The 24,171-nt window shown below is 47.3% G+C and overlaps 2 protein-coding genes and 1 long non-coding RNA gene across 8 annotated transcripts; 1 reads left to right on the top strand and 2 right to left on the bottom strand.

Moving 5' to 3' along the window:
* Window positions 1–987: 987 nt before the first annotated feature.
* On the bottom strand, window positions 988–5,512 carry TUBB (tubulin beta class I). The gene is made up of 4 exons (XM_042938151.1): window positions 5,258–5,512; window positions 3,754–3,862; window positions 3,369–3,479; window positions 988–3,068 (listed from the first exon to the last, which is right to left on the bottom strand). The coding sequence occupies exons 1-4, from the start codon at window positions 5,312–5,314 to the stop codon at window positions 2,011–2,013; spliced, it is 1,335 nt and encodes a 444-aa protein (XP_042794085.1). The 5' UTR covers window positions 5,315–5,512; the 3' UTR covers window positions 988–2,010.
* A 2,001-nt stretch (window positions 5,513–7,513) lies between these two features.
* Window positions 7,514–21,530, top strand: MDC1 (mediator of DNA damage checkpoint 1). Of its 6 annotated transcripts, none has more exons than XM_042938146.1 (15): window positions 7,514–7,798; window positions 9,632–9,770; window positions 10,322–10,702; window positions 10,788–10,857; window positions 11,143–12,608; window positions 13,358–13,423; window positions 13,592–13,681; window positions 14,392–15,168; window positions 15,274–15,317; window positions 15,788–17,821; window positions 17,903–18,022; window positions 18,151–18,333; window positions 18,564–18,689; window positions 18,801–18,911; window positions 20,003–21,530. In XM_042938146.1, the coding sequence occupies exons 2-15, from the start codon at window positions 9,635–9,637 to the stop codon at window positions 20,168–20,170; spliced, it is 5,772 nt and encodes a 1,923-aa protein (XP_042794080.1). In that variant the 5' UTR covers window positions 7,514–7,798; window positions 9,632–9,634; the 3' UTR covers window positions 20,171–21,530. The 6 variants fall into 6 exon arrangements, with proteins under 6 accessions (XP_042794080.1, XP_042794079.1, XP_042794084.1 ...); XM_042938145.1 differs by lacking the exon at window positions 7,514–7,798 and adding an exon at window positions 7,815–7,959; XM_042938147.1 differs by lacking the exon at window positions 7,514–7,798 and adding an exon at window positions 7,999–8,147.
* LOC122219657 lies at window positions 21,036–24,094 on the bottom strand. The gene is made up of 3 exons (XR_006202506.1): window positions 23,857–24,094; window positions 23,021–23,162; window positions 21,036–21,281 (listed from the first exon to the last, which is right to left on the bottom strand). It is a non-coding gene; the product is annotated as an uncharacterized LOC122219657 (long non-coding RNA).
* Window positions 24,095–24,171: the final 77 nt, after the last annotated feature.

Raw genomic sequence — 24,171 nt, 5'->3', positions numbered from 1 at the left:
AGTGGCTCGGTCGGTTAAGTGACTCACTTTGGCTCAGGTCATGATCTCACGGTTCCTGCATTTGAGCCCCACATGCTGACAGCTCAGAGCCTGGCGCTGGCTTCGGATTCTGTGGCTCCATCTCTCTCTCTGCCCCTCCCCCACTCATGCTCTGTCTCTCTCAAAAACAAAAAAGATACAAAAAAAAGTTTTTAAATACTTTCTAGAATGGGAGAAGTTACTTGTACACTGTTAAAGTTGCACAACTTTTTTCCTGCAAAAAAGTTGGCTACAGGCGGAAAGCGTGCTGAAATGGGAGGAATGGAGAGAACTGCACTAGTCCCCAGAATTACTGAAAATAGGGCCAAGGAAAATTATGTTGACTTAAATTTCTAAGGTAGCTTTGAGACTTATTTTGTGTACTTAGAAGTATGGGGTAGGTTTTAGGTGTAAGTCACTTTAGACCATAACGTGGCATCCCTCACTAGTTATCTTTCCCTTGTGTTAACTGAGAAAATGCCAAAGGGTAACAGAAAACAGGACACAGAGCCATAACCCAAATGAACCCTGGATGTGCTATACTTTGGAAGTGGTGCAGTAGTAACTTCCAACTCTTCATTCATGAGATTCTCCCAGACTACGGTTAAAACAGATTGCTGTAGTCAACTGGTTTCTGGTTTAGTACATCCCAGTAGGCCTGAGGATCTGCATTTCTAGAAGTTCCAAGAGGATGTTGATGCCTGCTGGTCTGGGAACCAGTTACACAAACATTCATCTCCGTTCCCATTTCTGTCCATAGATCCTGCATCTGAGCCTAGGACTATCCCAGTTACTGAGACTGGTAGTAAGTGTGGTGGGGTGGTTTGGGTACTAGGGCTAAGAAATGAAAGTCAATTAAGTATAAGGATATTCTCGTCAGCTTATGGAAAGCAGAGTATATGTATAACTGAACTTGAGCTTCATGTGTCCACTGGCAAGCTTTCCCTAAATGAGCACACATCTCACAACTTCTTTTCAATTCTCATTTATTTTTGGCTCTTGGGGCAATGTCATCTTTTCAATATGAAAAAAAGCAAGTTCAACACAAAATAGAAATTTGAAGTGTAGGACAGGACAAAACCAAGGGCAGGTGGATAAAAGGAATAGCAAAAGGACAATGAGATGTTGCCAAAAGATGGAGGGTTCTCCTTGTCCCTTCTCTGGAGGAATGACTCAAGTATTTAGGTGGCAATACACACCTTATACATGGCAGGGCTAGGTTTGTAAGAAAAAGTGGGGATGGGGAGGGCCTTTCTGGAGGCTTTAGGGACCAAAGTCAGTCCCTCTTCCCCCTTTTGGCCTTCTTCTCCAACCATGGGAAAAGGAATCCAACATGTGAAAGAGGTTGCATAGAAGAGGGAAGGATCCCACTCAACAGAGTGGGCAGACCCCTACAAAGGAAATAGGACAGAGCTTGGAAGGGGACTAAAAATGGAGATAATACTGTTAACACCTTCCCTAAAGCTGAGAAATAACAGGGAAATTCCCGGAAATCAGGACTTCAATAGCCTGTATAGCCTTCCCCAAAACCGCTCTGGAATAGAAAACCCTAACCCTTCCTTATAGGTACCCCTACCTGTTATGAAGTGGGTTGGTTTCCTTTCCCTTGGGCTACCACATGGGCTTAGGATGGTGGCCATCTACTGGGTTTTCAGCATATGGTTCTAAATGAGATCTAATGAATTCCAGCTTCTTAAACAAAGGGAAATATCAACTGGACAGATGAGAGAAATGTATACCTAAGGGGAATACCAGGTTACCCAGAATGGCAGAAATCTAGGTTTTTCCAAAGTGGAAGAGAGGAGACATTCAACAAACAACAAATATTTATTGAGCGCCTATTATGTGCCAGGCACTGTTCTAGGAACCCCCCTCCAAAAAAGGAAAAACAAAAAACAAGATAGAGGCAGAAAATGCAAATTCTGAGGGAGAGGACAGGGGCAGTTGAGGAAGAAGGCTGAGGGAACAGAGAAGGCTACGGTGATGATGCTCTTAGGCCTCCTCTTCAGCCTCCTCGCCAAAATCCTCTTCTTCTTCTGCGGTGGCATCCTGGTACTGCTGGTACTCAGAGACAAGGTCGTTCATGTTGCTCTCAGCTTCAGTGAACTCCATCTCGTCCATGCCCTCACCTGTGTACCAGTGGAGGAAGGCCTTGCGCCGGAACATGGCCGTGAATTGCTCTGAGATGCGCTTGAAGAGCTCCTGGATGGCCGTGCTGTTGCCGATGAAGGTGACTGCCATCTTGAGGCCACGGGGTGGGATGTCACAGACAGCCGTCTTGACATTGTTGGGGATCCATTCCACGAAGTAGCTGCTATTCTTGTTTTGCACATTGAGCATCTGCTCATCTACCTCCTTCATGGACATCCGCCCACGGAAGACAGCAGCTACAGTGAGGTAACGGCCATGGCGGGGGTCACAGGCAGCCATCATGTTCTTGGCATCGAAGACCTGCTGGGTGAGTTCAGGCACAGTAAGGGCCCGATACTGCTGGCTTCCACGGCTGGTCAGAGGTGCAAAGCCAGGCATAAAGAAGTGGAGACGTGGGAAGGGCACCATGTTAACTGCCAGCTTGCGGAGGTCTGCATTGAGCTGACCAGGGAAGCGAAGGCAGGTGGTGACACCGCTCATGGTGGCTGAAACAAGGTGGTTCAGGTCCCCGTAGGTTGGAGTGGTCAGCTTGAGAGTGCGGAAGCAGATGTCATAAAGGGCCTCGTTGTCAATGCAGTAGGTCTCATCTGTGTTCTCTACCAATTGATGGACGGAGAGGGTGGCATTGTAGGGCTCAACCACAGTGTCAGACACTTTGGGTGAAGGTACCACGCTGAAGGTGTTCATGATGCGGTCAGGATATTCTTCTCGGATCTTGCTGATGAGCAAGGTGCCCATTCCAGAGCCTGTGCCCCCACCCAGTGAGTGGGTCAGCTGGAAGCCCTGCAGGCAGTCACAGCTCTCGGCCTCCTTCCGTACCACATCCAAGACTGAGTCAACCAGCTCAGCCCCCTCTGTGTAGTGGCCCTTGGCCCAGTTGTTGCCTGCCCCAGACTGACCTGGAATGGGGTCAGGAGGCAATCTTGGTTAGTAAGGTGAGAGATAAAAGACCAAATTCCACCTTCAACTTTTGGAAAAATGTCCATGAATGTGCCTTCTTTCTCACTCACCTGTGATATACCGCCCCCCCCCCCATTATTTACAACCTAGGGTAGTCACTACCAACACCCTGCATTAGAGATTTCAGAACACAGCCCCAGGTAAGCTCTCCAGTATAACAATTATCTCCTAATTCTTCCTGTTTCCTTCATACTAGTAAATTGAACAGCACATTATCTACTAATATGTGTATAACTCACCGAAAACAAAGTTGTCTGGTCTGAATATCTGCCCAAAAGGACCTGAGCGAACAGAGTCCATGGTCCCTGGTTCTAGATCCACCAAGATAGCACGAGGAACATATTTGCCACCTATATGGAAGAAAGTAGAGTAAAAATTGGCAGACAAGATAAATTGGGGCTGGGAGACCAAGGACCCAAACTTGTGATTCCAAGTGCTGCCACCAGGGGGCAGGAGAGCCAATCTTTTGCTCCACGGGGAAGTCAAATTAAGTTGAGTTCTCCTTTAAAAAAAAAAAAAGACAGACCCATCCGAAGGTGGTAAAGGGTTCTCCAGGGCTGGAAAGAGACCCCAGAGAAGGGGGAGAGGAGATAGGAGGCAAACTTCCCAGGCTCCCGCCCTTACCTGTAGCTTCATTATAGTACACGGAGATGCGGTCCAGCTGCAGGTCGCTGTCACCGTGGTAGGTACCGGTGGGGTCAATGCCATGTTCATCACTGATTACCTCCCAGAACTGCCGAGGGAAAACAATGAGACCTCAAAAGCTCTGGTCCCAGCCAATTAGGCTCCCCCGATCCACACATTTTAATCCCAGACACCCCGGTGGTGAGCCTGGTTCTAGGGCCCGGTATTCCCATCTGCCTGCCACTTCCTTCCACGAGCCACCCGCAGGTTTCACTGCTTGGGATGTGAACGGAGTTGCGGCTGAGGATGCCCGGCGATAGCAGGAAATTGTGGGGTGGGAGTGTGCCGAGGGGGATGGAGGCGGCAGACCAGACTGGACAAGCGCACCTCCCGGACTTGTACAAAGGGCAAGGGGTAGAGAAAGAAGCAGCTGCTGCGGTGGACCACCCTCCCTCCACGATTGAGGCGCACGCGCGCGCCATGCCACTGACAAAGGGTGCGTCGCGCGTGGGCGGGGGCGCGAATTCCGCGCGAGGCGGGGCTCAACTCGGACTAGCGCGCCCCCAGCCGGTCGGCAGGGCCGCATTGTCCCCGCGCGCCAGGGGCGCCCGGCCCCGCCCTTCTGCTACAACGTAGCAGCAGCACTTCCTCCCCGCCCTTCCCCCGCTACACTGTAACGGCGCGCAAAAAAAAAAAAAAAAAAAAAAAAAGAAAAAGAAAAACCACCACTCCCCAACTCTGCCTTGGTTGGCCTCGGTATTTTATTCCTTGGCTAGCTTTTAAGCCCTCGCTTTAAATACGGATTATCTTCCTTTCTCCCCCTGGTTATTCCTGAGGGACCCTTTAAAGAAAAGGACTCTCCCGCCCTCTTTCCCGGTATCTGTTCACGCCCTAAAAGGGTCTCTTTACGGGAGATGAAAGGAAATAAAATTAATTCAGCACCTATTAGTCTTCCATCCACGAAGAACTACGGGGCCGCCCCTCAGGGATCGCGGGCGCGCGAGATGCCTATCTTTTGCGAAGGGCACCGCTCAGCGCAGCCCACCCTGGCGCACCGCGTCCCCCAGCCCACGGGTGGGATTCGAGCTCTCCGCAGCCGCCGCCCAACCTCTCTCCTTCCCCCTCCGACGAAACCCAGCCAAGGGGGATGCACATGGGGGAAACCTCGCTTCGCTTTGTCTCGAACCGTTTCCGCATCTTCCTCCCTCCCCGGTCCTCAGACCGTTAGAACACTTTCAGGTAAAATCTTACAGAACCACGGTCTTCCCACCCCCAAACCCGAAAGGTACTTAATAGCTTTCCCAAAATAAGCCAGCCAAGAATTCCCCATTTTTCAAAAGCGAAATCTAGCTACAGAGGTCTATTATGTATAGAAAACTTTTGGGGGGCAAAGTTCAACTATGGATGAAATGCAAATATATCCCACAACTATTCTTCATCATTTATCTGGACTTTTTCCATCTCAAAAGAAATATAATTAAAAGAAGAGGTTTAAAATCCTTACCTTGGCACCGATCTGGTTGCCACACTGACCGGCCTGGATGTGCACGATTTCCCTCATTGTTAAAATTTATTTTAAATTTTTTGCTCGCCTCAAGATGTGTAGGGGGCAAGAAAATGATACGGAATTTTTTTTCTATACTGCTAGTCGCAGGCTGGAAGGATGGGACGTGTCCCGGAGCCTAGAGCAGCGAGGTCCGAACGCAGCTGCAGGAAGGTTCTGAGAGGGAGAAAGAAGAGGGGAGGGCAAAGGAGGGAAGGCGGGCAGGGCGGGGCGCGCGTGCGCCCAGGCTGGGAGGCGGGAGAACGCGCCCCGCGCCGCGGTCCCGAGACAAAGCCTTATCTAGGCTGGCCCTGATTAGTCGATGCCACTCACGTATGAGACGTCCATTGGTCTCTGCTTGGATGGAGGAACGCAGGCCTCACTGGGAGTTGTAGTCCTCCATTGTTGTCCACGCTGGAAAAGGAAGGGAGGGATGGGTGGATACTGGATTTTTGGTTTGGGTTTTGTTTTTTGTTTTGATGAAAAGTGATCTTGCGCAAGATTTCTTTCCCCCATGCCTGAGTTTTTGTACTAAGAGGGAGTAGTTTTCGGGGACACACTAAGTGGGAACCCTAGGGTGCCAGGCGTTGGAAGGTGGAGTGGGCACGCCCCGAACGCTCCCTGCTGCGGTAGCTCTTGGGAAGAGAGGGCCGCTTAGCTCAGCGAAAACGGGAGAAATGCGGCACCCTGCTCTGCTAACGGCTGGTCCTTTGGTGCCCCTAGGCATGAGCGCCAGTGAGCCGCTGCTCCCCCAGATAGAAAGAGCGTATTGCCTCTCTATTTCTTTGTAAGTTTTCTAATGATAATGTTTAGAAAGAAACCAAATTGCAGCAAGGGCTTTTTAGAAGAGAGATATAATTGTCTGAGGGTGTGTTCAAAGAATAAGTTGAATGGTTTAGAGAAACTGTATCTGGAATCTGTGAAGCCAGAAGTCTTTGTCTACGTGTAACGGGTTCTGGGCCTTAGAGCAGCACTAAAGACGCTTTGTGTCACAGAACTGTTGAGATGAAGTGCGTGGTAGAATTTTAGTGTCTTCCAGCCTGCCTCTCTAGACACTTCAGTGGAACTGTTTTTCAGTTTGCTGAATTCACTGACTAGGTGGCTGGTCATTGCAATCTTTCAAAAGCCTCAGGATTGAAACAAAAGAGGGGAGCTGATGGGAGAAAATTGGATGGGCTCAAGTCAGGGTAGCATGCCTCTTCTTAGGGGTTAATTCGTTTGATAGAAACTAGGTATCCAACAAACCAGAAGCTACGGATACAAAAAGAGTAAAAATTAGCTCCCGGGTCTTCAGGATCTTGCAATTTGATGGGAAGTGTGTAAACAATGGAGTGTGGTAAGCACTGTAACAATATGGGACAACAAGATCATTCACAATCCATTCAACACATTTCTCCTCACCTAAAAAAATAAACATCAAGTTGTATAAGACCCCCTCTACCCACTAAAAAGAGAATATTTCATGTTTTGGAGCATGATCACCATGAAAGCAGTTATTTTGTGGTAGTGGGGAGGGCTCAGAATTTAGAATTAGAGGACTTGTTTCAAGTTGTCTCTACCTAACATTAGCTGTAGGAACCTCGGGAGGTCCGCGCAGACCTTCAATTCCTTCTGTAAAATCTACTTCTCCTTATTTGATTGTTGTGGTCGGAAGAAAGTGAGATAAAGAATGCAAAAAGACTCCCTAAATTATACACATATCGAATTGTTACTATTCTCTTCTCCTCTTAGTATGAGATCATGAAATAGATGATTTTATCATCCTTTCTACACCTCTTGAAAGACCTTGGTCAACCTTTAAGATAGTTAACAAAACAGTTCTCTCTCTTCGCCTACGGATCCTTAGGAAAATGACCTCCAAATGTCCATCAGGGATGTATTCTCAGGGAGCAACAGACATGACTTCTACTAAAAAAGCCAAATCAGAAGGAAATGAAGTTCCATGAGGGAGTCCTCAAGCGCCACGCCTACGGGCCGTTCTCCAAACTGCAGCCTCCAGCCACGACTGCAACCCACACCTCATTTTCATTTCTCATGAGTCAGCGGACTCCATGTCTCGGAGGACCGGGGAAGGGCTCTCTGGTTGCAGTAAACGCATCCGGCAATGACTATGGTAAGCCCCTCTATCCGCCGGCGGCAGCCAGACTCTGTGGTTGCGGTTTGGAAATCTACGCGGGAAGTGGGCGGTGGGTGGTGAAGCGGTGGTGGGTTGTGCCTCGGAGCTGTCCAATCGAGGTGCGCGATTCTGTGCGCACAGAGCAACCTCCGATTGCCGCCTCCCTCAACCGATTTCGGGTTCCCGGGAGAAGCAGCCCCTTGAAGCTGTTAAGGGTGGGGGCGGGGCTTTGTGTCTCGGCGTTGGGAGCTTCGTCAATCGTCGCGCAGCAGGGCTGTGAAAGACAGCAGCAGGAGCCAATCAGCGAATCGGCTCCCTCCCGGCACGAGCTCTAGCGCCACTGGGTCGTGGCCGTTACTGGTGGCGCGCGCGGGGACTCAAAGTAGGTGAGTTCTGGGGGCCTCTCCCACGACTCCTCGGGTGCCATCTTTGTTCTCCCGGAGGGCGGGAGGGGCGTGCCTTGGGTGCGACTGGGCGGAGGATACTTGGAAGTTTGCTTCTCGGATTGTAATACTCATCCTTACTTGACGCTCCTCCCCGAGTTTAGGTATGAGACATTGGGCCTGGAGGGAACCCACTGGGGTAGGGATCAAAGATGGTGGTCCACTGGATTGGAGCCAAGGGTCCCGGGCTCCCGCCGAATCCTCCAGTCTTAAGGACGGAGTTAGCACTGTCCCCATGGACGCGTCCTACTTTCCCTGTCAACAATTAACCTCTGGGATGGCATCCTTCTAAGTGAGTTCCACCCTTCCTGTTTTGAGTTTTCATCCCCTTTCAACAGGAGGGCAGGGTTAATTTTATGTTTGGTTTGAACAGTACCAGGTACACAATAGGTACTGTCGAGCGAATATGGTGTGCCCTAGGGGAAAAGACACAGTTCTGCTGGTCCAGTTCTCGAGAGGGTGTGTGAAGGCAGAAATGGAAAGTACTGGTTACAATATAGTGAGAAAGGTTAGGGGAAAGACAAGTTTACTGACCACTGTGGAACATGTGGGTACACAAAGAACACCAGAAAGCAGGGAAGACTCCAGGAAAGGCTTTGTTGGAAGTGACATTTGAACTGAATCATAAATCATGGGTAGGAGTTGGATCAGAAAACTAGGAGTTAAGGGCCAAGGTACTGGCTAAAGCATGCAGGTGTGGGAGACAACAGGAACTGTGTTGGGAAATTGGGGAGAAGGTCCATATGGCTGAACCATAGGCTTTGGGGGAGGGGAGCATACATTGTAGGACCTGAGGTTCAGATCATGGAAGGTCTTGCTATGGAGTTGAGATTTTACTTTATTCTGTGGGCATGAAAAGCCACCAAATGTTAAACAGAGGATGGACAGTATCTTGGTGATCTTGGGCAAGTTCTTGAACCCATGTATGTTGCAGTTTCCTAATCCGAGAAATAGAATGTAGTAATAGTTGTTTACAAGATTCTTGTGAGGACTGAATCTGTATATATAAATATATGTACTTATATGTATATATGTACATATATAGAGATAGGTAGATAGATATAAAGTAACTAGAGCAGTGCTTCACACATAGCAAGCATGTATGTATATCAGCTGTTAGGATTCTTTGAAGTTTACTCTGATCATACTGAGATGTTCTGGTAAAGTGTAAAAACCATGGGCTTTGCCTCCAGAAGCATATTTATTCTTGTCCTTTCCACCTACTTGCTATGTTATTCTGAGCAACTCATTTAATATTTTTAGCATTACTTTCCTAAATGCATGCCTCCTATGTCTGCTATGCCTGACATATAACACAATGCCCAACACATAGTTGATGCTTAGCATAATTTGGCTCCCTTTGAAATGTTTTTTTTTCAAACTGTGTGTTGCAAATCAGCATTTAAAAAATAGAGAACGGGAATGAAAACTATCAGTATATTGTATATCCTAAGGCAAACATTGTTTCTGAAAATGTTTGTCTCTGTACGTAAGCACGTGTGTTTGTATATATTTGTGTACTTGGGACCTTGTAATATTTATCCCCCACCAATATTTATTTTTTATCATAGTCACAAATTTTTATTTAGTTTTGAGAGAGGGAGAGCATGTGCATGTGTGTAAGTGGGGGAAGGGCAGAGAGAGAGGGGGACAGAGGATTCAAAGCTGGCTTTGTGCTGACAGCATAGAGCCCAATGTTGAGCTCCAACTCACTAACCATCACAAATATTTTTTAAATGTTGTGATAGAGATGATGATAATGTGTTTCTTTCCCAGGTCATGGAAGACACCCAAGCTATTAACTGGGAGGTTGAGGAAGAGGAGGAGAAAGAGATACCCAGTGAATCCTTGGGGTGTAGCTTGGAGCCCGTAGGACGACTGCATATCTTCAGTAGTGCCCATGGACCAGAAAAAGGTCAGAGGTTATTAGATGCTCGAGTACTGACACAGGCCCCTTATTTTTATGGGGAGGTAGTTGGAAGGTTGCAAGAAGCTTATATATATTTCAAGGAGATCTGAAAATGTTTTTCACTGGGAATGGAGAAGAGGGGGCTGATTGAGTTGATTGTTCCAGGCAAGTGCCCTGGACTCAATGGGCTCAATTTTACTTTGGTAGGAGAAAGTGAAGAGATTCAGATAGAAATTGAGCATAGTCTGGAAATGGATGGTGGTGATGGTTGCACAACAATGTGAGTGTACTTAATGCCCCTGAACTGTACACTTAAAAATGGTTACATGGTAAATTTTAACATATATTTTACCACAATAGAAAAAAACCCAATATGGATGGATGGATATTGACAATGAATAACATTGCTTATATTCTTCAATACTTAGGTGTACTACAGCCTTTATTTTCTTATGTATGTGGAGACCTTGAGTTAGTAGTGGGGTACTTAACAGGAATATTTTCCTGATAGCAGGCCAAGACTCTGGCCTTAATCTATCTACCTCTCTAATTCTTAGATTTCCCTCTGTATCTCGGGAAGAATATGGTAGGCCGAATGCCTGATTGCTCTGTGACCCTGCCCTTTTCATCCATCTCCAAACAACATGCAGTGATTGAAATCTTGGCCTGGGACAAGGCACCTGTCCTTCAAGATTGTGGCAGCCTCAATGGTACTCAAGTCCTAAGGCCTCCTAAGGTCCTAAGCCCAGGGGTGAGTCATCGGCTGAGGGACCAGGAGTTGATTCTCTTTGCTGACTTGCCCTGCCAGTACCATCGCCTGAATGTTCCCCTGCCCTTTGTTTCCCGGGGCCCTCTAACTATAGAAGAGACACCCAGGGTACAGGGACGAACTCAACCCCAGGGACTCCTGTTGGCTGAGGACTCAGAGGAGGAAGTAGGTATGTTTGTGTATTGGGAGGGTGGGTGAGAAGATGGGGATGGTGAGTTTAAAATAGTCAACTTACTCCTTTCTATTCTTTATAGATTCTCCTTCAGAAAGGTGTGTGGTGAAAGAACCAAGAACCTGCCCTCTAGCTGCAGTGGTTCCAGAGAGGTGAGTGCAGAAGACCAGATACTTGAGTCTTCAAAAGGAGGAGGAACCAGGGCTATAGGATCCATCTCTGAGAGATGATTATCATGAAAGTGGGGCCGGGGAATTGCACATAGTCTTTTGCTCAGCTGAACTTTCATTAACCTGACGTGCCAAGTAGAGAACTAATTGCTGGAGAGAAAAAAACAGCTACTGCCTTGTGTCTGCTCTCAGGGAGCTCCCTGTTGAGTAGAATATTCCTTCTTGGGAAACATGCTTTAGATTCTTTCCTTTCTGTTCCCTTCACAGTGATGAAGAGGGGCCTTCCCCTGCCCCAGATGGCCCTGGGCCACCTTTTGTATTCAACCTGGACAGTGACACAGATGAGGAAGAAAGTCAACATCCAGCATCAGGAGAGGCCTCCTCAACTGCCAGAGGAGGCTCCACTACAGAGACAAAACAGTCTACAGCTATGGCAACTGAAATCCAGCTTGAAAAGAATCAGTGTTCAGTAAAAGAGAGAAACAATGACACAGAAGTTGAAAGGGATGCAAGGAATGGGGTGGTTTCACTTGGGGTGATACTGGAGAGGAACCAACCTACTGGGGAAGACAGTGACACAGATGTGGATGATGAGAGCAGGCCTCCAGGAAGGCCTGCTGTGGTCCATTTGGAAAGGGCTCAGCCTTCTGACTTCATAGACAGTGATACTGATGTGGAAGAAGAAGAGATCCCTGCAACCCCAGCTGTAGTTCCTATGAAGAAGAGGCAAATCTTCCATGGAATTAGTACAGAGAGTCCTCGGACACATGCCTTGGTACATCTACAGGAGAGCCCAACTGGTAATGATACAGATGTGGGGGAAGGTGAGATCCAGCTGGCAGTCCCTCTAGAGAGAAGCCAAGCCTCTGTGGTGATTGACAGCAATACAGATGGTGAGAAAGAAGTCTTAGCAGCACTCGCTTTGGCACATCTGAAAGAGAGCCGAGCCACTACATGGAACAGAGATACAGATTTGGAAGAGGACAGGGCCCAACCTGTGGCCCTTCTGGAGCAAAACCAAACCTCTACTGGGAGAGACAGCGACACAGACATGGAGGAGGAGGGGCTCCCAATGGAAAAGAGAGGAACTGTTTTCAAGGGTCACACAGACCAGGCATATTCAGAAAACAGGCAACCTCCTCCCCAAAACAGTGATCTAGGGGTGGACAAAGATAAGAGCTCACTTGGGGTCCATCTGGAGAGAAGCCAAGCCTCTGCCACAGTGGACATCAACATACAAGTGAAGGAGAAAGTCCCACCAGGGTCAGCTGTTATACTTGTGGAGAAGCATCAGGTGCCTGTGGTATGGACAGATCAAACAGATGTGGAAGTAGAAGAGGGCCAAGCAAAGCTGCCTGTGATGCATCTAGAGGAAGCCCAACCTCCATCTGGGGACTGTGAGACAGATGTGGAGGGCATATCCTTAGCAGCTTCAGTGGTGGCAGATATAAGAAAGAGCCAGCTTCCAGCAGAAGAGGATGCTGGGGCAAAGAGGGCTGTAACTGTTCTTGAGCACAAGAGAGATCTTGAGGCGAGGGCCCAGGGTGGGTCACTTGTGTCACAGGTGGAGCAGGATCACCTCCCTGTCTCGAGGGAGGACATTAATGATCTGGTGGTCACAGGCACTTCAGGGAAATCCATCCAGCCACAGAGAGAGGGAACCCAGACCTCCATAGAAAGGGAGAGAGAACCACATATGGACAGGACCCAGGACTCTGGAGACAACCACGGTGGTAAGTGCTGGCCTTCTCCCTTGACCCCTAAAAGAAAGAATGCTTATAGAGTATCTTAGTCCATTTGGGCTGCAATAACAGAATACTGGTGGCTTATAAATAACAGAAATTTATTTTTCACACAGTTGTGAAGGCTGGTAAGTCTAAGATCAAAATGCCAGATTGGTCATGTTCTGGTAAAGACTTGCTTCCTTGTTCATAGGCAGCTGTGTTCTTACTATGTCCTCACATGGCAGAGGGCACAAGGGAACTCTCTGGGGTCTCTCTTTTTTTTTTTTTTTAATTTTTTTTTTTTTAACGTTTATTTATTTTTGAGACAGAGAGAGACAGAGCATGAACGGGGGAGGGGCAGAGAGAGAGGGAGACACAGAATCTGAAATGGGCTCCAGGCTCTGAGCTGTCAGCACAGAGCCCGACACGGGGCTCAAACTCATGGACCGCGAGATCATGACCTGAGCCAAAGTCGGATGCTTAACCGACTGAGCCACCCAGGCGCCCCTCTGGGGTCTCTTTTTAAGGGTACTAGTCCCATTTACGTGTGTTCTATTCTTATGTACTAATCATCTCCCTAAGGCCCCACCTCCTAATAAACTCACATTGGAAATTATATTTCAGCATATGAATTTGGGGGATACACACATTTGGTCCATTGCAGAAGGATTTGGGTTAGGGAGAAAATGGTAGAGAGAGTAAGGAATTAAGGGTCAGGTAGAGTTTTTATTATCTATCCTCTATTCTTCCTCCACCAGATTCTGAAGACCTGGACCTACAGGCTACTCAGTGCTTTGTGGAGAGAGACAATCAGAATCTGGAAGGTGAGGACATCCATGTCATGTGGATGTTGGTGCAGGTGGGACCTGGGAGCCCAAAATGGTGGTCCTTGAAGGTTGTGAAAGCTAGCATGGGTGAGGCAAGAAACCAGGAATGGGACCCTGGAGTTCTGTGGAGGAGCTGTGCTTGAGTTGGCTTTTCTTGTGCAACAGCCCAGAGCATGGAGGATGAAGCCACCCAGGCGTTTCTGGTTACTCTACCCCAAGAGCCTGGTCCTTCCTGCCGTAGCTTCCAGGATACAGGTATAAGCTATTCTGTCTTTCATGCCCCTAACTTGGCATCATTGCTTTCTCCCTCTACATGCTTTTTTCATATTGTTTGACTTTTGCTGATGTTTCTCCATCTCCATCATCTTTTTAAATTTTTTTTTTTAAGTTTATTTATTTATTTGAGAGAGGGAGAGAGAAAGAATCCCCAGCAGGCTCTCGTTGTCAATGCAGAGCCTGATGCAAGGCTCAATATCCCGAATCATGAGATCATTACCTGAGCTGAAATCAAGCCGGACACTTAACCAACTGAGCCACCCAGGCGCCCCTCCCTCATTTTTAAAGAGGCTGCTATGAGAACTTTTTTTTTTTAACTTTATTTATTTATTTTGAGAGAGAACGAGCTGGAGAGGGGCAGTGAGAGAGGGGGATAGAGGATCCGAAGCGGGCTCTGTGCTGACAGCAGAGAGCCTGATGTGGGGCTTGAGCTCATGAACCACAAGATCATGACCTAAGCCAAAGTTGGATGCTTAACCAACTGAGCCACCCAGGCACTCCTATGAGAATTTATGTACGTGTATGGGGTCTTATTTTTTAGAGAAATACTAAATGTTATAACTGTCCTCCTTATTCCCAACTTTCCTTTAATAATCCATTTAGGTTTATTATTCATGAATTTATCTTAATCTTTTCTCAACCTGTTACATTTTCAATCTGTATCTCTCTCTCTCCCTCTCTCCTTCCAGGTACCTTGGATGAGCCGTGGGAGGTCTTGGCAACACAGCCATTCTGTCCGAGAGAGTCTGAGGCCCCTGAGCCCGAGCCCATTGTTGCTCCTCTTGATGCCCATGGATCCTGCCTCTCTACACCTTGGACAATACCACAAGGCCAAAATCCAGGAAGCCCAGTTCACATAGAGCCATTGGGGATTCAGGACAAAGGGATGCAGACTATGGAGAAAGACATGGGGATACCAAGAGAAGCAGCAGAGGGGGTGGCCCCTGAGAGAGGACCATTGGACAGGGAAACTGAGAACCTGCCATCAGGAGAACAAGAAGATGTGATAGGAGAAGAAGAGTTAACCAGAGGGATACAGGTGTTAGCTAGAGATACTCAAGGACAAGAGTCTGACCAAAAGGTGAAAATTGCAAGTATTAAAAGAAATATGGAGAGTTTGAACATAGAAATTGAGATAACCAGGGAAATACAAGAGAAAGAGATAGAAAAGCAGATTCTTGCAAGAGAAATATTTGAGAGAGAAACAGAGAAACTAGTACTAGAGAGAGAGGGTGAGCCAAATGGATTAGGAGTTGAGGTACCGGAAGTAATACTGGAGAGAGGCCCACAGAGAGGGGAGACTGAGAAAGGGAGCCAGGACCAGGAAGGGCAAGCCTCCAGTCCAACACTAGAGCTTGAAACAGGGACAGGCGGTCATCAGGGACTTGCTTCAGCCTCAGTAGCTTCTGGGAGCCAGTCAGGTGGAGGAGAGGGAGTCCCAATGAACCCCAGGAGGCAGCAGAGAGGTAAGTGAAGACAAAGGGGAACTCCAGGTTAGCCTTCGTGCTAATCAACCCCCAAGTGACTGACTGCTTAGACTTCAGCTACACTTGTTTTTACTTTCTGTCTAGGCCACTTGACTTGTGAGGTGCCACCTGCTGAGAAGGCCTTCGGGGTGAGAGCTGCTGTTTCTGCCTCCTCCTATTCCACTGTTCCTTCCCCTGACCTTGCTCCAATCTACTCCTTTCTCTGTCTTCCCAGTTTTAATCTGTTGTCACCACTCCTTAGTTGGTTTCTTTCCCTTTCCCTTGGCACCTGTCATTTTCTGTATCTGTTTTTCAAGTTCTGTCTCCCTGTACCTAACTCAGAATATCCATTTTTTTTGTGTCTTTTCCCTCTTTTTTCCAACCATCCTCTTATTGCCATCATCCATCTATGGAGAACACTATTCTAGCATGAGGCGGGGTCTGTGGGAACGAGGACTGCTCCCTCCCCAGGAAGTTTCCAGTCTTAGGAAGGGAGGTCATAGACAAGTGAAATGCCAGGAACACAGTCTAACCATAAACAAGTATCAAGAACAGTATTCAAGTACTGTCTTTCTTCTTTCTGCCTCTTCCTCCCTCACTTGCTTCTATTTCTCCTCAGGGTGATCAGGAATCCACAGATGCTTGTCAGCCTCCTGCAGTACCTGAAGCTTCAGCCCCACACCAAAACCCCCTCCTCTTTCAGAGTCAAAAACATCCTGTGCCTCAGCCCTTCTGTTCTTCCTCTCCATCTTCTTTAGAGCCCATTCCCAGGACCAGGCAAAACAGGAATCAGAAAGTTCCAGAGACTCCCTTGCCAAAACCCAAAGTCAGGCTCCGAGGGTCCTCCAGGAAGACACCCTCTCCAGTTTCTTCTGTAGCCCTTGAACCTCATACTGCCATTCCCACAGACCAACCCCTCAGTGCTGAGCCCACATCTCAGGTCACTCGGGGCAGGAGACGTAGGTCCTCTGTGAAGACCCCTGAACTGGTTGTCCCCACAGCCCCTGAGCTCCAGCCTTCCATTTCCAAAGACCAGCCTGTCACCCCTGAGCCCACATCGCGGATCACTCGGGGTAGGACACAAAGGTTCTCTGTCAAGGCCCCTGAACTAGTTGTCCCTACAGCCCCTGATGTTGAGCCTTCCACCTCTAAAGACCAGTCTGTCACTCCTGAGCTCATATCTCAGGACAGGACACATAAATTTGTAAAAACCCCTGAACCGGTTATTTCCACAGCCTCTCAGCTCCAGCCTTCCACCTCCAAAGGCCAGTTTGTCATCACTGAGTCTGTATCTGGGGCTACTCAGGGCAGGGCACGTAGGTCTTGTGTCAAGACTCCCAAAGCAATTGTCCCCACAGCCCCTGAGCCCCAGCCTTCTACTTCCAAAGACCAGCCTATCACCCCTGAGCCCACATCTCGAGTCACTCGAGGCAGGACACGTGGGTCCTCTGTCAAGATCCCTCCTGAATCAACTGTCCCCACGGCCCCTGAACTCCAGCCTACCACCTCCAAAGACCAGTCTGTCCTCACTGAGCCCACATCTGGGGCCACTCATAGCACGATACCTAGGTCTTCTGTCAAGATTCCTGAGCTAGTTGTCCCAACAGCTCCTGAAGTCCAGTCTTCCATCCCCACAGACCAGTCTGTCACCCCCAAACCCACATCTCAGCGCAGGACATCCAGGTCTTTTGTCAAGACCCATGAACCAACTGTTCCCACAGCCCCTGAGCTCCAGCCTACCACCCCCAAAGGCCAGTCTGTCACCCCCAAACGTAAATCTCAGGGCAGGACACCCAGGTCTTCTAGCAAGACCCCCAAACCAGTTGTCCCCACAGTCCCTGAGCTCCAGGCTTCCACCCCCACAGACGAGCCTGTCACTCCCAAACTCACACCTCGGGCCACTCGGGGCAGGACACAAAGGTCCTCAGTCAAGACCCCTGAGCCAGTTGTCCCCACAGCCTCTGAGCTCCAGCCTTCCATCTCCACAGATCAGCCTGTCACCCCTGAGCCTACATTTCGGGCCACTCGGGGAAGGATACATAGGTCCTCTGTCAAGATCCCCCAACCAATTGAATCTACAGCCTCTGACCTTGAATCTCTCAACCCCATAGATCAACTGGTCACCCCTAAGGCTATAGCTGAGGGTGGTCAGGGTAAGACACTAAGGTCTACAGTAAGTGCTGTGCCAGTTCTTACCACCCCTGAGTCCCAGAATCCTGACCCCATAGGCCAGCCTGTTCCCCCTGAGCCCATCCCTCAAGCCAACTGCAGCAGTAAGCGGAGGGCCACAAGGAAGCATGGGTCCTTCACAGCTCCCATTGTCCATGAGCCCCACTCTGCACCCCCTGAACCTAACTCTCGATCCTCAAAGAACCAAAGACGAGCAGTGAGAGCAGTGGAGTCTCTTAGGACCATTCCCGAGCCTGCTCTTGCCCAGCTTCCTGAGGCCCCCACTCATGCTACCCAGATCCAAAAGGTAGAGGCATCAGGCAGATCTGAGTTCACCCCAGAGCCCCAGTCTAAGCCCTCTCAGAGCCGCAAGAGGCCTTTGGCTACTGTGGATTCACCCCCACTTCAAAAACGGCTCCAACAGAAGACCGTGTCCCTCCACAAAGAGGAAGAAGATTCAGCAGAGAGCCCAAGGAAGGATAAGGTGAGGTGAGGGCTGGGGCCATGAAGCTAGGAAAGGGCTTGGAGGCTCAGAAACTCCCAGCAAGATCTTTCTCAATCCCAGGTTGCAGTGATTCCAGGACCAGGCAAGAGAAAGAGAGACCAAACAGAGGAGGAGCCCAGGGGAATCCCAAGCCGCAGCCTTCGGCGGGTCAAACCTAACCAAGAGTCCACAGCACCCAAAGTAGGAGAGAAGGGGCCTGGGGCTTGGTGGGAGACAGACATGGGAGGATGGGAGGAGACTTAGGGGTTCAGAGATAGACACTGATGGCGTGGGTTGCCGTGACCAGCTTAGGCTAACTCCCTCCACAGGTACTCTTCACAGGTGTGGTGGATGCCCGTGGAGAACGGGCGGTGCTGGCCCTGGGTGGGAGTCTGGCCAGCTCAGTGGCAGAGGCTTCCCACCTGGTGACTGATCGAGTCCGCCGCACGGTCAAGTTCCTGTGTGCCCTGGGGCGGGGGATCCCCATCCTCTCCCTGGACTGGCTGCACCAGGTGAGAGGCCAGGAGGTGATAGCACACCAGCAGAGATATTGATGGCAGAAGACTGCTCACATGATGCTCTAGAAAGTAGTGAGGGGAAAGAGGGTAAAGGAAGACAAGGGAGGTGAATGAGGCAGAAAGCTTAATTCAAAGAACATTTCATAAGCTCCGTCCACATGCTAAGCAGAAGAGCTGGGTGGTAGGCTGGGCTGAGCTTTGATGCTCACTGCTGCTATCCTTAGTCCCGCAAGGCTGGTTGCTTCTTGCCCCCGGATGAATATGTGGTGGCTGATCCTGAGCAGGAGAAGAACTTTGGCTTCAGCCTTCGAGATGCCCTGAGCCGGGCTCGGGAGAGAAGGTTGCTAGAGGTGAGAGGCTGTCTTCTACCCCATGTTTCAGGCCTCCTTCCTGAGGCTCTCCAGCTGTTCATGGGCTCTCAGTGCATACATCTATGGTCTTCACTGTTTTCTTCTGCTCAGGGCTATGAGATCTATGTGACCCCAGGAGTCCAGCCACCACCACCTCAAATGGGAGAGATCATCAGCTGCTGTGGAGGCACTGTCCTACCCAGCATGCCCCGCTCCTATAAGGTATGGGTGGTATGTTTTGGGTCTAGTGAGGTGGCAGTTAAAGAGGTGGCTGGAATGGGAAAAGTTTGGAGAATACTGGTATGGATAGAAACACAGAGTAGTGAGAGGGTGGGGGTAAGCTCTGTGGTATATAAAGGGATAGGAATGTAGGAGAGGTTTGCTGATTCCAAATGGATTTTTATTTTGCATTTTTAATATTTTAAATATACACAAAGGGAGAGAGAACTTCCATATATCAATGAACCTCCACATATCAGTCACTCAGATTTAACAAGGTAGCTTAGATTTTGCTACATCGTCTGCATTTATCCCTTTTTTTTTCTTTGCTGAAGTACTTAAAAAAAAGTTTTTTAAAGTTTATTTATTTTGAAAGAGTATGAGCAAGGTAGGGGCAGAAAGAGAGGGGAGACAGATCATCCCAAGCAGGCTCTGCACAGAGCCTGATGCGGGGCTCAGACTCACAAACCATGAGATCATGTCATGGGCTGAAACCAAGAGTCAGATGCTTTACTGACCTAGCCACCCAGGCGCCCCTTTGCTGAAGTATCTTAAAGGAAACTACAAGCATCATATTATTTCCCCTTACATACTTAAAGTATACTTCTGTAAGAAATGATGTATGTTTGTTTACATAATCACAATGCCATTATTGATCCATAACAAAATTAACAATAGTTTCTTGTCATTTTCTCAGAGTCCATTAGTCAGATTTTTCCAATTGGCCAAAAATGTGTCTTTATAATTCAAGTCAAGATTCAGATGAGGTCCAAGTATTGCCACAATTGCAATCTCCTTTTTTTTTAATGGTTATTTAAAAAAACTTTTTTAATGTTTATTTATTTTTGAGAGAGAGAGAGACACAGTGCAAGCAGGGTAGGGGCAGAAAGAGACAGAATCTGAAGCTGGCTCCAGGCTCTCAGCTGTCAACACAGAGCCTGAGGTGGGGCTCAAACCCACGAACTGTGAGATCATGACCTGAGCCAAAGTTGGAGGCTTAACCAACTGATGCTGAAACTGATTTGTGGACTCCAAACCTATTTCTAGGATTGTTTTTCACCCATGACTTTGTCTTTGCTCTCTGTCTTTCCCAGCCTCAGAGAGTTGTGATTACATGCTCCCAGGACTTCTCTCGATGCTCTATTCCATTTCGGGTTGGGCTGCCCATTCTCTCACCTGAGTTCCTGCTGACAGGAGTGCTGAAGCAGGAAGCCAAGCCAGAGGCCTTCATCCTCTCCACTTTGGAAATGTCATCCTCGTGAAAACATCACCACAGTACTTACTGTTTTCCCTCCCAGACCAGTAAATAAAGTGTTAGAAAAGATTTGGAAGAAAGAACCTAGGGCTTTAGAAAGAATTGGGGTATACTGACCTGATTTGTCTTGGAACATGGGTGGGGCTAAAAAGGCTTATGGATAAACAAAAAGATAGTGAGATTTTAGCCACAGTTTGTTTTTTTTCTGTTTCTTTTTTTTTTTTTTTTTTTTTTTTTAGTAAACAACCTAGTCTTTTATTTGCCCAAGGCTGGCTGTTGCAGGCACTAAGGCCCCAAAACTTCCAGAAGGGATGGAGGAGGGAGGGGCAAACCATCCTGCCTACCAGGTGCTACCTGCCCCCATCCTGCTTCCTGCAGGAAGCGGGAAAGGAGATGAAGTCTACATTTGTGCCATCAAGTATCAAGCCTGCTTTCAGATACTATAAATACTCAGTTGCTATTGAGGAGGAAACTGAGGCACTCTGACTCCCCAGGCCTCTATCTGCCAGTCCAAGTTTTTGCCTGCTCTCTCTCTCCAGAATGAGCTGCAGGCAGCCCTTTGCTGGGGGAGGGTCTCAGGAGCCCATCTCGTGGCCTGTGTGTGGGGGAGAAGGCCAGCCAGTGTCAAGGGCTGGGGCAGCAGGAGGAGGGGTGTGTTTGGAAGAGAGCAGCTGCTAGGAGGGGGGAGTCAGCACTGAATAGGGACCCCAGCTGGGGTTCCATAATGATATCAGTGGGGGACAGCCAGAGCCCTCTGCTCTCTAGAAGGGGAAACTGAGGCAGAGACCCCTCCCATCTTTGAGAAGGGAGGGGCCTCCTATAAGCTATTCAGGTCTATTTACCATCTCCACAAAGACACTACAGCCCAGGAGTTGGAGCATGTCAGTGGTCACTCAGTGTTTAGATTGAGACACAAGGAGTGGGAGGCAGCTGGGTCACCTGATGAGACACAGATTTCTCAAATGGCCACTTAGAGTTGGGTAATCCCATTCTCAGATATCATAAGTGGCTGCCCTTAGCAGGACTGATGTACTTACTTCTGTGTGGCACACATGGTGTCCTGCCTCCTGTTTGGAAGCCATCTCTCTCCCTCTTTGACTGGGATTCTTATTCATCCTCTGAAAGAGAGTAGAAACAATTTTAGTGTCAAGAACTTGAAGGGATGCTTGGAGTAAGTAAATTTGAGGTTGGAGGTATGGAATGCTACTAAAATATTTTCCTCTCTCCTCACCCCATCTTGTTAGAAGTGTTCTTTAGTTTTGACTTTGAGCAGATCTTTGCACTTTTCTGGCCTGCTTTTCCAGTATTTATAAAATTAGAGCTTACGTTTAATTTCTGTGATAAATAAATATTCACTCTGTGCCTTATGGTGTAGTGCAGGTTTTTTTTAAACATCTTAAATTTATGTATTATTTATTTATAATCTTACATCTTATTTATGTATTTGTTTATTTTTGTCTTTAAAGTAAGCTCTACACCCACTGTGGGGCTTAAACTCACAACCCCAAGATCAAGAGTTGCATGTTCCACCAATTGAGCCATCCAGGTGCCCCTTAAATTTAAAGTTTAAAAGTTGGTTGATTTCAATGATGTGGAGAAATTGGAACCCTTATCACATATTGCTGGTGGGAATATAAAATGGTTCAGCTGCTGTGGTAAACAATCTGACAATTTCTAAAAAATTAGACAGAGAATTACCAAAAGACCCAGTAATTCCACTAGTAGGTGTGCACCCAAAAGACTTAAAACACATGTTGAAACAAATACTTGTACACAGATGTTCATATCTATACTTCATTAGAGCCAAAAGGTGAAAAGAAAAATGTTCATTAACAGGTGAATAAACAAATGTGGCATATCCACACAACAGAATATTATTCAGCCATAAAAGGAGATGAAGTATTGATTCTTGCTACAATGTTTTGAGAATGAACCTCAAAAGCATTATACTAAGTGAAAGAAGCCAGACACAAAGTCGCCTGGGATGATTCCACCTACATGAAATACTTGGAATAGGTAAATTCATAGAGACAGAGTAGAGTAGTGGTTGTCAGCAGCTGGGAGAAGGGGGAAATGGGGAGTGACTGCTTAATGGGTATAGGGTTTTATTTTGGGATGATAAAAACGCTTTGGAACTAGATAGAGATGGTGATTGCACACATTATGAATTGTATTAAATGTCACTGGATTGTTCTCTTTAAAATAGTTGTTTTTATGTTATGTGAATTTCACTTTAATGACAAAGATGGGTGATTAGTTAGTGGCTTTTCTGCAAGTAAATTATACTTAAGTTTGTAAAACTTTGGTGTAGTAGAAAGAGCATGAGCTTTGCCACTACTGCTGACTTTTAAACATATAAACATGTCTCTCTTTTTTAATGTTTATTTATTTTTGAGAGAGAGAGAGCACACACGCGCAAGGGGGGGAAGGGCAGAGAGAGGGAGACAGAATCTGAAGCAGGCTCCAGGCTCTGAGCTGTCAGCACAGTAGGACCCAAATAAATATTAGTCCCCTTGCACACTCAGAATCTTGTACTGTGTAAAACTGTCTATGGCCTTGAGGTTCATGGGACGCCTTACAGTACTAGCTGTCTCTATACTCCCATTTTAGCACTCATCTGCACCTTGACTTAGTGACATTGAAGTGCCCCAGTTTAAACTTCTGGAGAATAGAGATCTTTTCTTACACTTCCAGTGAATACTATAGTAGTACAAATAATGTATTTCTATCAGGGTCCTAGCAGGAAATAACAGCACAGTCAAATTAGGATAATTGGAGAGAGTTTAATACAGTGAAAATGACAAGGAAGTTGGGAGAGTGTAGAGAAATCATAATGTTACAGTACCCTAGTACTCACAGCTCTATTGTGACCACCTCTAAGTCCAAAAGGTTGAGAGGAGAGAGCAGTTATGCAGAGAGGGCTTCCTCAATAAAAGCTGTGATTTTCATTGATTTAGTCCATTCGGGACAACCTTGAACAAGAAGGGTGAAGGGTGCATCTGGAGGGAAAACATAAGACTGGTATAGTTTACAACAGCACTGATTCAGAGGAGGGTGGGAGTACTGATCCTCCAACAGAAGGAAAGTAAAGGCTGTGGGATGCTGCCTGGCAATTTTCTCATCCATGAGCCCACAGGACTAGCAGCAACTTAGTTCTCATCTTCGTCAATTTTCTTTATATTCTTATGTCTGTAAGCTGAAGGATTTCGCTACATGATGTTCTAAGGTCCCTGCTATGGTCCTAGGTACTGTGACTAGGTCCTTAGCAACATGATGTTTAATTCAGATGGAGGAAAACCTTATTTTTACTTTGCTTTTCAAATATGTTATTCTGTAGGTATTACAAACAGGTCTGAAGGAAAAAATTCAGACAAAAGATCTTAGCGGTTTCTGACTCGTGGATGGTGGTCAGGCTTATGAGCTTGCAGAGTAAAGTCATAATTATCACAAGCTTGGGTAAAATTAACCTACTACAAAGTTTACAACACAAAATTTTCTATCACAAATATTTAACATTGTTATTCTCATGATTATAGATCAACAGCCTTTGGCATTATTAGAAATAATCTAAGTGTTACAGAGAAATTCTCTGTCCTTGGCAAGTGGAGAGAATAAGTTACAGAATAAACATTAATTTACTTTATGGTAAAATGGTCACTAACTTTTTAACAAGATACAATAGGTGATTCAGACCTTTGGGTTTTCAGCCTCGGTCAACAGTCTTCCGTTCTCTCACCGTTTCCTATTTGAAGTGTTAACCGACGCTTTGTAACCTCTGACTTTGGCTATGTTTAGTGGCTAAGGTTACAGAAAAGGGGGTTTATAATTCTCGTTTTCTACAAGAACCCTGAAAGAAACGAACGAACTGTCTTCATTTTAGATGAGACAACTAGCCGAGCTGCGACTCAACCCACACGAGTGGCTGCAGAGCAGCTACGTTTCCACTTGTCACTCAGAATTCTAACATTCCCTTCTATGACGCGGCGACCGCAGGCTCAGTCAAGGCGC

This window comes from Panthera leo, chromosome B2 (genome assembly GCF_018350215.1).
Source record: "Panthera leo isolate Ple1 chromosome B2, P.leo_Ple1_pat1.1, whole genome shotgun sequence".
Lineage (NCBI taxonomy): Eukaryota > Metazoa > Chordata > Mammalia > Carnivora > Felidae > Panthera > Panthera leo.
Note: the sequence above shows the minus strand (reverse complement) of the source record. Positions and strands in the feature narration are given on the sequence as shown.

What these genes read in the sequence shown, in the direction of transcription:
- TUBB (XM_042938151.1), bottom strand. Translation starts at nt 5,314, where the DNA reads ATGAGGGAAATCGTGCACATCCAGGCCGGTCAGTGTGGCAACCAGATC. An exon ending in GTACTATAATGAAGCTACAG is followed by an intron (nt 3,480 to 3,753) that starts GTAAGGGCGGGA and finishes TCTTCCATATAG; the next exon opens with GTGGCAAATATGTTCCTCGT. An exon ending in ACCAGACAACTTTGTTTTCG is followed by an intron (nt 3,069 to 3,368) that starts GTGAGTTATACA and finishes ACCCCATTCCAG; the next exon opens with GTCAGTCTGGGGCAGGCAAC.
- MDC1 (XM_042938146.1), top strand. Translation starts at nt 9,635, where the DNA reads ATGGAAGACACCCAAGCTATTAACTGGGAGGTTGAGGAAGAGGAGGAG. An exon ending in CTCTGGAGACAACCACGGTG is followed by an intron (nt 12,609 to 13,357) that starts GTAAGTGCTGGC and finishes TTCCTCCACCAG; the next exon opens with ATTCTGAAGACCTGGACCTA. An exon ending in CCCTGGACTGGCTGCACCAG is followed by an intron (nt 18,334 to 18,563) that starts GTGAGAGGCCAG and finishes TGCTATCCTTAG; the next exon opens with TCCCGCAAGGCTGGTTGCTT.